Below are 10,909 nucleotides of genomic sequence, written 5' to 3' on the forward strand. Positions count from 1 at the left end.
CCAAACTTACACACAGATCAAAGCAATGATCTCCTTCAAACTAACATTTCTATATTAAGGAAAGAAACTCCTCAGGGTGGAAACTGAAGCTTTTGTAGTTTCTTTCTTTCTGTGAATTGTTTTGAAGCAGTGAAAGGTAAATGCTTTGGGTTGGTTAGAAAATCCTGTTCAAAACGAATGTCCATGTGCAACATTAAGATGTGTCACAAAGTAGAATTTAAACAACATGTAATGGTATCCAAGCTTAGATTCTACTTAGCTGGTTATTGGTAGCAAGATCATAGTCTATAGTATATTAACATAAATGGAAGATCATATTAAATTGGCCAACAGCTGCCTTCTGAAAAATTAACTTGACTTGTTTTAAGAAAGTTTTGACCCGAACTGTGTTTTAGTGACACACTGGTGAACTGTGAGAGGTGCAGAAATAAAATGACTTGCCTAGTGGGGTCCACTTCAAAGCTGATGTGTTCAGGGGTTGAAATAACTCCCCTTAACAATGGCTCCAATAACTTCTGCAAGTATGCTGCTCCATATACCTGTTATAACAACAAAAAAGTTAACTTGTCTTGTTTGATCTAAATTAGGTCAACAATATGTTCAATGTGAGTAATGATCTTGAACCAGTTACAATGTTAAGACTCTATATTTGTGGGTTTAAATAGTATTTCACTGGCAATGTCCTCACATAACGATAATTACCCAGTAATATTTTTACATTTGCTGTGAACTTAACATCTTTGAATACAAAAAAACAGTGGACAGCCAGTGGACAGCCAGTGGACAGCCAGTGGACAGCCAGTGGACAACCAGTGGACAGCCAGTGGACAGCCAGTGGACAGCCAACATGGCTCAGTTACACCAGTTCTGTCAGATGGACCAGGCCAAAATTCCTGCCAACTATTGAGAGAAGCTTCTGGAAGGAGATGCGAAACGTTTGACCCTAGTCATAATAATGAAGTGTATGTAAGCTTTTTACTTTAAGGAAGGAAACAAAAAAATTGCCTTGAAAAAAAATCTCTCCCTCAAAATTCTGGCATTTAGAAATATAACAAATGTTGGTAATTCTAACTGACTTAAAACAGGAAAAATATATTCTGGTTTCATGTCAAACAGTGTGAAAGAAATGCATGCGTGTCTTTTCATAGTGTATGTAAACTTCTGGTTTCAACTGTATATGTCTGCCAATAAACTCAATATTTGTCTATGTCCTCGGATGAAGCACCCATCTAAAGTCTCTCCATAAACCCAGAGTAAAGCAATTAGTCAATAATAAATGAACTCTCAACTTAGTTCTATTAACCGTGGAATGACAATGTTCTGATCTTTTAACACATATCGGTGATAACAGTGTGTTGTCCATTTGAGTCAGAAACACCAAAGCTTGCCTTGGAATATGAACAGCGACTCTTTCTCAAATTTGAGTCATGTAAGAGTGAAATTTGAGCATGCGGTGCTAATCCTGATTCTTGTGACTAAAGCATTTTTAAATCCTCTACTTTGTTCTAACTGTGTTGTTTTCACCTTGAAACAGAAGGTCATTATTTTGCTGGCGAGGCTGTTCCCTCTGAAGAGCGTCTGCATGGAGTCGGCCAGTTCCACCTCTTTAGAGAACATGTTCCATAACAGCTGGTAGAGTAAGTGGCGCGAGTCAAAAAGGGTCACCAGAACTCGAGCTAACTCGTCCTGGAAATCAGAGATGAGACGGGTCATGACCACAAACACACTGCATGCAGAGGCTGACCGTTCCAGAAAATAATCCTCTTAATAAACAATAACAATCAACCAAAATAACTGATATTATTAGTTCTGATCCAGCAAACAACAGAAATAATTCACAAGAGTAAGTAAACATCACAACTGACATTTGCTGGAATTTAAAAACAATAAATAAATAACTGCATTTAGACCTGGTTACATTTATTTCACAAAATCCCACCAATGCAGCACAGAAACATTACTTTATGCAATGTGATGATGCTAATAAATGTAGCATAAGCACACATTGTTCTTGTGAAAAGGTGACTTAGTGGACACTTAATACTGGGTTGACCTACTTAATAATGCACTCATTTAAACCATAATAGCTGAAGTGTGCTTTGGCTGAGAATTATTTAGATTTAACTGTACATAAAAACGCCAAGAAACATTCAGAAGTTAAACAATTTTGCATACTACAGCCTCGCTACAGAACTACACAACTGTTGCTTGCAACACATTGGTGATAATACCTTGGCACCAAGCCAAAAGTCAAAAACACAAACGCATCCAAATGCAAGTTTCTTCTTTTGAAAAGCTGATACAGTCTGCAGAATACGTGTGTCTATGCAAAACATTTTAATCGATCATACAAAAAAGCTGGACTACATACCCACTGAGAGCCAGGAACAACATTAGCCAATGCCATAGCAATGGGCAGCTCTCCTTGGTCTCCCATCATGGTAACGAGCTCCACCAGCCTCTCAAAGCGGTCAGCTAGGACTGTCTCTGCCAACGTGTCAAATTCTGTTCCCTGTTGCAAAATCTTGGTCAGCACCTCCATGAAAGTGGCTCGAGTCTGCAGATCCTTGTGGTAGCCTAAGCCTAAAAAAAAGATCACTGTTTCTACTTTGCAGATCTTAACAGAAATGTAAAAAAAAGTCAAATAAAGTCTCAACATTCTGGCAGAATCCATAGCAGAATACTGACCAATGGAATGCATGAGGCCACTGTCCACATTAGCATTGAGCAGGTTGGACATGGCCAAGATGGTACAATGGCGAAGGGAGGCCAGGCGCCGGGACATTCCTCGTTTCCGCCCCCCCACTGTCTGACCCTCATCTTCAACCTCGCTGCAGTCGTTCAACAGGTTCATGAACAGGGTGAAATACCTGCACACAGCCACAAAGCACAGGGTCTGACAATTCACCCCTGAATGAACACACTGCCATCACATTTTAGATTTTCTTCACCATAAGTTAGATTTTATTTCACCAGACGACGTAATGGGGGGGGGTGATACATTACGTGTGTATTGTAGACATACAATACACACGTATGTCACTTGAAATATGTGAAAAACACATTTATGTAGAAGTTATGTACTGCACCTTTAAGTGTTTCAGATTTTTTTTTTTTTTCATATTTTATTTGGAAAACTTGTTCAGTACTCATAAAAGCCTAAAATTATTAAGACATCTTCCCATAACTATATGTCACTAGTAGTGTTCTTTCTGGATTCTGCCTTACTTGAGGAAGAGCTGAGACTTTGCCTCCATCAGTTCGACACCATCACCCTCCTCTGGCTGTAGGGGCAAACCTGCCAAAAGGGAGACAACTGCCTCCATACTGGCCTGGTCCAAGTCTCTGCAGATTACATGCAAGGAAAATGTTGAGAGGGAGGTATGCTCAGTGTCTGGGTTTATTTTGTAAGTAAACAAACTTTAAAAAGCACCTTTCTCAGGTCAGAAACCACAAAGTGCCTTAAGTAAAAACTAAAAATATAAAAGCATAAAAGAGTCCAAGGAGCTGCACCTGGTCAGACACTTGATGTCATCATCAGCAGCCTGGTTAGAGGTTCCCATCACCCAGTCTGTCAAGTACTCCACCATCTTGTTCCTTTACAGAGGGAGAGGCGAGAAAAGTCGTTCAACACTGATAAAAATAATAATGAGTTTATTTCTGCAGAAATCTCAAGTCTAGACAGCTTAAAACACTGACCTGAACTTCATCTCCTGGCAGAAGGACAGGTCATCCCGTCTCTCCATCATCACCTCAACCAGCTGGCAGAGCTTGGTTTTGACCTGAATTGCATGCACCACATTGGTCAGGCCACGCACATACCTGAAAGATGTAAAACAGGTCAGAAAACCTAAAATCAGGGTTTCTTCTCAATATTTCCTCACTTTTTCCTTTCCATATTTTTTAAAATGTGTACCAGCTGGAACACCCTGAGAGACATGGATGATACAAATCAACACTGTCCTGTGTATGTTAGTGAAAAAGTGTTGGTTTTAAAACCAGACGACATAAAAACATTGCTGCTTAATGAAACCATTATTTCTAAATTACAGCATATTATTTGACCCAGAAATGCTAATACCATAAGTACTGATTTTCATCACGCTCCAAATCACACTCAGAACTTAACTTAGGAACATTTGGCTCTTTTTAAGTTTGAGCGATGGCAGAAAGCCAATGAATATCAGTACAGAAAAGAACTCAAAGAACACGACCAAATTATTTGCAAAAATAATATGTTGATCTTCTTCACTCAGTGTACCAAAGAAAGCAAGGTTTCCATCTGTTTATGGATCGCACTTACCCCACCAGCAAAGTTGTAGGAGCGAGGTGATGGGGGGAGGGGACATAACCGTTACAATACAAAGGCACTTTCCTCTATGCCAAGCCACATGTTCACTCCCCCAACTCAGCTCACAGGCTTGTGTTCCCCTTGGCCGAGGATCCCAACTCATCAAGCATGACAACCAAAGGAGAACGATTGCTTACACTGTCTAATGAGCAGCAGGGTTGTTTCCAGAGCACTAAGTGCTTCATTTTTGTACATCTAGACTTTCAAGAGCACATGGACACTGACCTATCAGTCACTGCACAGACACAGCACCACTAACTCATTTGATACGCTTCTTGGCTTACAGTCCTAAAGACCAATTCTCCCTTATTAACAGTAAACTATGTGGATGACTTCAACTCCTTCCAAGAAGTTGGATTTCCACAGGAGAAAGACTCTGCTACTAGAGATCCAGTTAAGCTAAAAATGTACCAAAGCTTGAAATCTGTCTGTACACGTCTAGTAATAACAACTCTTAGATCACTCTAGTCCACCTTTTCTTTAATGGCCCGCTTTAGCATATTTTAAGCAAGAGGAATTCCATCAGTGGAATAAAGTTTCTGCCAAAGAACCGAACCTCTTTGGTACAATAGGTAAAGAAGATAAACTAATTACATTTGGAAATTGCTGGTTTATGTCATTTGGGGTATTTCTGGAATTAATAAGGATCATGTTATTCTAAAAAAAACTGTTTGCTGCATACCACTAACTCCAGATGTCAGCTCATTCAAAATGAAAGAGATATAAAAAAATCATTTTGTTCTTGGGCCCTACCTGACCAAGTTGAGCATCATGGTTTCAATGCTGGCCTGTCCCAGGTGTTCAGAGCTGCCCTCTGTGTGGTTATCCAACAGGTTTTTCATGATGGCTATAGTCTGTTCCACAAACTGGGTGTTCGCATCAGTAATGGGTACCTGAAAACAATTTTAGAGGGATTGATCATCACATCATTCAAAAAACTAAGTAAATCAACTTTGTGCTGTTTTCACTAGTTGGTGAATCCTTCAACATTAAATCCAGACTAATTATAAAAACCAGTTTACAAATTACATACAAGGTAACAGAGTTCAGAGTCAGGTTGGAACCAATTCAATCTTGAATGTTTTGGACCTAAACCACAGAGAACAATCTAATCGAACAATTTAAATAACTACAAAGGTTTCCGTTTGTAATAACTACAAACAGAGACTGCCGTCTTCCCAGTTTTATTGTGCTTGCAGATGTTTCACTACCTTTTTCACGGTTTTTTTGTAGAGTTCCTAATAATAGATAATGCAGTAGCTAGACATACCTGTCCCTGAGCGTCAGAGAACTTTCCGATGCTGTTTTTCAGTTTATTGAAGAGCATGGGATAGAGTGCAGGACTCAGTTCCAGTCCCAGTAGGTCTTTGACATTGGTGCGGACATGAAGGCCCACCCTGTCATGGCCACACACCAACAGAGCCAGCAGTCGGTCCAGGAAGCGGCTGACGGGCGTCTCGATGGAGGTAGATGAAGGGCAGGAAGAGGGAGCCGGGTTGGTGATGTCACCGGGCCCCACTGAGATCATGGAGGGTTTGCGGTCACTCAGTGGGCCCATAGGTGGGCTGTAAGTGGCGAGTCCTGGAGTGTTGCGCTGCTGAAGACACACACCTCCCAGTGCACAGAGGAAGCCTGTCATATTTATCCACTCCTGCTGTGGGGACACAGAGAAATTATGTGATGATCTATTCAAAACTTCAGTGCTAAATAAAGTTTGCTTTGAAGTAATGACTCCACTCCATTTAGTTTCTAACCACAGACAGGTGAGACAGAAAACACAGAGCTCAACCGTGTCAGAGTGTTCACACAGTGACATTCACAAATGTTTTATGGACAGTGACAGAAACTCCATTTTACCATTTCTGATACTCTGGTAACATTTATTGAAAGCTTACGGTTCTTTCAGATAAAGAAAGCTCCAACCCAGGGGTGGGCAACTCCAGGCCTGGAGGGTCTCCTGCAACTTTTAGATGTGTCTCTACTTCAACACACCTGAGTCAAATAATGAGGTCGTTAGCAGGACTGGAGAACCTGACTGCACTGAAGATGTGATTCAGCTGTTGGATTCAAGTGTGTTGGACCAGGGAGACATCTAAGAGTTGCAGGACCCCGGCCCACCAGGACCTGGATTGACCACCCCTGCTCTAACCAATGGCCGTGTGATGGCATATTTTTGCATATACACATATTTGGGTCTATTTTAGTATGTTTTTTTTTGTTTGTTTTAAAGTTCAGCAGATTAACTTTGTTAAATGCAGTGAATATTTAAATGGAATCACTCTTCAACCAAACCATTTCCTGAGTCGGACGCTTCAGTCTGAAGCCAACTTCCTATCAAAATATTTATGAGGTTCCAAGCCTCAACGCTGTTGGGGTACAAGAACAGTAAAAAAAAAAAAAAAAAAGAAAACCGAAAAGTTTTATTTTTTGCATTTTTTTTTGGAATTTTTTGGTCATTTGATGACTGCATGTCCTACATACAGCCAGGCGTTCTGAACAGCCACAGCAGGCCCCATGGTCCTCAGCATGGGGGTATTTCTGGTTTATGATGCTGAATTCGCCCCCTGCTGTTTGGGGACAGGAGCTACCCACACAACACAAAACGTTTTGCTCCACTTTCAGCGAGACAAACGGGCTTTTTCCACTAGTGTGGCTTATAGAGCTGGATTTGTGATTCAACATCAGCATGTTCATGTAGTTGCATTCACTGACTTGTGTAAGTGTTAAGGAAAAAATATTATAAAAGAAATACATCAGTGTGAAGATGTTAAGCAGGTTTTTGAATACATTTTGCTCCAAATGTTCTGAACAGAGAAATTAAAATTTGATTTTACGACATGCAGCATGCAACCTGCGATTCGCACTGAAGAACCTGTGAAGATCTAGCAGTAGTTTTGTGTCTGAGTAATAAAGAAATATTCACAAATAATTTTTTCCAACAGGTTTTAAATAAAATGTACTATTATTGTTATTATTATTATTATTATTAGAACTACTCTACTAAAAGCAGGATCTATTGCCGTGGTCATTTGACAGCTTCCTGGGTTTCTATGCTAATTTACATAATGTATTTGTGGGTGGAGACAGGGCAGCACCTGAAGCTGTGCTCCATTCCTCATAAATTGGGACGTATGAAGGAAAGATGTGCAGCTACGTGTGTGCACACAATTTTATACATCAAAAAAATTTGTGTGCTGCACTGTTCAAAATTTGCCGCTGCGCCAATTTTTAGTGTGAAAACTGTGGATTGTGTAATGCATGAGGCCTCTGGTCTGGCAAACTGTTTGGATGTTTTGCCTTCTTGGAGGAGAGCATTGGCTGAGATACTGCTGCCAACTATTCAACATTGTCCCTCTCCTGTTACTAACTCTTTACTTTTCATTAACAAGGAAAGTACTCCTATATCAGTTCATTTGTTTCTTTTTTGTGTAACTGCTCTGGCCACCTGCCATGACCCCCAATCAGTAATGGCAGATATTTGTGCCGTTTATGTTTATTTGAAAAATGAGGTTTGATATACAGTTACTCTAAGATGGATCGGATTTTAATTCTGTCTCAGCTGAAGAGCTGATCACATGTCTTCTCTCCTCAGAGACAAAACATTAACATCTGTATTGCTGACAATTGTGAAGATTTACATTTTCAATTATACATTTTCATAAAGTTTGTATTTAGGTAATAAAGTGCAATTGCGTTGACAGAATAATCAGGTATAGATCGACTAGCAACCTGCTTACCTGCCCATCATCAGCCTTATTTTTAGGGAAGTTGAGTATCTGTTTTGTGCTCTGGTCCCATTTAGCATAAGTGTCCTCCCAAGCCTACATGAAACAGCACCGGAAAACAAAGTGAGTAATGTTAACAAATCCAACACAACTGACAGGTAACAGGTAACTAAGACTTAATATGTATACAGTAAAGCACATCAGCTCCTCAATGAAGTAAAATGTTGAAAAGAGACATTTAGGGCCCCTTTCAGCTGCCCCTTGTTCTTTGTTAAACAAAACATTAATGGAGGGTTTTAAAAGCCTGATAAATACAGTTCATAAAACCTTAAAACTGCAACTAACTTTAAACCAATCTGAAAGCTACCTGTATTACTAAACAGCAAACATTCAATGGAAACATGTGAGAGTGGAACAGCACTACCTCAATGTTTCCTGGTGTAGGGTGCTCTATTCTTCTCAACAAGGCCATCACTCTTTTCTGTAAGGTGGAGCGGCCTGTGGGAGAAAAGAAACATGTTGCTAAGGCTTGAAGGAACAACTGTGGAAATCTGAAAAATATTGATTCATCTCCTGAATGTCACAGGGCTATGAGACATTTACAGTGAATATAAGTTTAAATCCCAGGTTTATGGGATGGGATAAATTTGCCCAATTTAACTCATTTCAAAACTTTCTACCTGTGATTTGACTCAGTGCTTGATTACAGTACACCCCCACCCAGGCTGACTCATGACAGGCTAATTAGACCTAAGTGAGTGTTATACTGGAGGCTCCATGACCAGCCCAAACTGTTTCCTTCCTCTTCAGCCACCGTTGCTTTTTAGGGTGGGAACCTCCAAACTGTTTGATGGCTCTCCACTAAGCGTGCCCTGACTCCAATCAGTGCTCTTCCACTAGAGCGCCTCCAACAGGTACAGTTCCGGTCCGACCCAGCCAGATTCATTTTCCATTAGCAGATCCAGCGTGGCTCTGCCTGGCTGTGCTCAGATTGTCGTACCTACTTCAGGGTTTAGTACTAGCTACACCGAGTCAAGTACGGTGCAGAAGCTATGTGAATGACAGCTGACCCCATTCATTGATTGGCTCGCGATTTGTACCACTGAAAACTCCAAACAACATTTTTCATATGGTTAAGCAGTGGTCCATCAGCTGCTCAGTATGGAGGAGCATTATCATGAGTTTAATCACGAGCAGCGGCAGGAGCACATACATTTGTTAACATCAGGATGAAAATGGCCGCCGCAGTGCTGAAGCAGCTCTCATCTCTGCAGAACGGGCAGCAACGAGGAAGAGTGAAGCGGTGCAGCATGTGGTCAGCGTTCTTCAGAGCTGCAGTTTTGCGCTCACGGTATAAAACACCAGAAATAGATCACATTAATTTGGTGTGATATGTATTTTATTTTATTAGTGCCGTCAATCACCCTAGTGATCATGCTGCTAAATTGGAGTCCTTTACTCCCTGATTTTATATTGGTTGTTTAACCAGGTCAAAAAAAGATTATAGAAGCAGGTAAACATAGGCCTTAAAATTAACTCAATAATTTCCATTGGCATAAATTATTGTTTCTCTCTTTCTACCAAAAACTGGATGATAAAGTCTTCAGCTTGCTGATTTGGTTTCTACTAGCCTGTTTTTGAAGGAAAGTTTTGTTTCCAGAGATTTTTTAATTCATTTCATTTGATGTTTTGGTTTTGTTTATTTATTTTGTGCATTTAAAGAGTCTTATAGTTTACTAGATGATGTTTACTAGAATTTAAAGTTTATTGATCTTTGAGAATATGTTCTTACATTGTTATTGTTATGCCATTACTATCACATTACTTGAAAATGATCTCAAAACAACATCATCGTTTATCGCAATAACTTCTGGGACAATTTATCGTTCAGCAAAATGTGTTATCACGAGACGCCTAGGCAAACACAATGAACTGCTGACAGATAAGCAACACCTTTAATATCAAATAGATAACACAGTAAACTGGCAAGATATTGGCATATTGGTAATATGTCCATATGACCCAATATTCTTACAATAATGATAAGGATATAAATAAGGTGCGAACAAACATGTTTATGCTGTCTAGAAATTTTGCATTTAATCTGGTCTAAATTATATGATCGGTAAATTTAGATCAACTGATTACTGAGAACAAATTTGTTGTTTTTTGTTTTTTTTTCATGAATCAGCAAATCCAGTTTGTAAAAAATCAAATGACCAGAGCAGAGGCTAATTTAATGAAACACAAACCAAAAGTACTGACCTGTTCCTATCATGGTGCTCACAGAAGCCAGCTCACTGAAAGTGGCGTAGTTGGGGAGGATAGTCTGGACGGGCACCTCATCCGCTGCACTGCGGATGTCTGCCTCTTCACACAGATGACGGAAACATGACATGGCCACCAGCACGGCCTCCGTGTCTGGGCTCCACAGGAACAGGTAGAGACAGACCTCAAGTTTAGTCTGCGCCTGCCGACAGATGGGAATGCCACCCCCCATGGTGGCACACTCCTGGGATAATCAGGACAAACACATTGTTATGCATAAATAACAACCTGTACGCCGTTACAGCTCCAGAGAAGCATTGTGCCACCGATAAGAAAACAGACGGCACCTTGTTCTTGAGCAAAAACTTGTTCCTGCAGATCAGGATCTCTCTCAGCCATTTTAGAACCTCTGTTCTGTTCACCATTTGTTGGCCAATTAACTTTCGGCAGATTAGGAAAAGCACCTGTGAACTGAAACAGAACAAACAAAAGAAATATACATTGATGGACTGGTCCACAAAGGATGTATATAGGGCTGTTGTAAACGAATATTTTAGTAATCGAG

The 10,909-nt window shown here is 40.2% G+C and overlaps 1 protein-coding gene across 3 annotated transcripts in view; it reads right to left on the minus strand.

Moving 5' to 3' along the window:
• LOC106963178 (neurofibromin) overlaps positions 1-10,909 on the minus strand; it is an 86,623-nt gene that overhangs the window by 57,403 nt on the left and 18,311 nt on the right. For 2 of the 3 annotated variants that reach the window (XM_015057936.1, XM_015057939.1), the window contains exons 16-28: positions 10,692-10,815; positions 10,342-10,588; positions 8,501-8,574; positions 8,089-8,172; positions 5,622-6,005; positions 5,105-5,244; positions 3,700-3,822; positions 3,514-3,597; positions 3,229-3,345; positions 2,689-2,870; positions 2,372-2,583; positions 1,525-1,686; positions 442-539 (exon numbers count right to left, since the gene is read on the minus strand). In XM_015057936.1, the coding sequence (XP_014913422.1) occupies positions 442-539; positions 1,525-1,686; positions 2,372-2,583; positions 2,689-2,870; positions 3,229-3,345; positions 3,514-3,597; positions 3,700-3,822; positions 5,105-5,244; positions 5,622-6,005; positions 8,089-8,172; positions 8,501-8,574; positions 10,342-10,588; positions 10,692-10,815 (2,031 nt within the window). The remainder of the gene's footprint in view (positions 1-441; positions 540-1,524; positions 1,687-2,371; positions 2,584-2,688; positions 2,871-3,228; positions 3,346-3,513; positions 3,598-3,699; positions 3,823-5,104; positions 5,245-5,621; positions 6,006-8,088; positions 8,173-8,500; positions 8,575-10,341; positions 10,589-10,691; positions 10,816-10,909) is intronic. The other variant, XM_015057937.1, reaches the window with a different exon arrangement.

Source organism: Poecilia latipinna, unplaced genomic scaffold, assembly GCF_001443285.1.
Source record: "Poecilia latipinna isolate Pla-1442-1.1 unplaced genomic scaffold, P_latipinna-1.0 Scaffold1501, whole genome shotgun sequence".
Taxonomy (NCBI): Eukaryota; Metazoa; Chordata; class Actinopteri; order Cyprinodontiformes; family Poeciliidae; genus Poecilia; species Poecilia latipinna.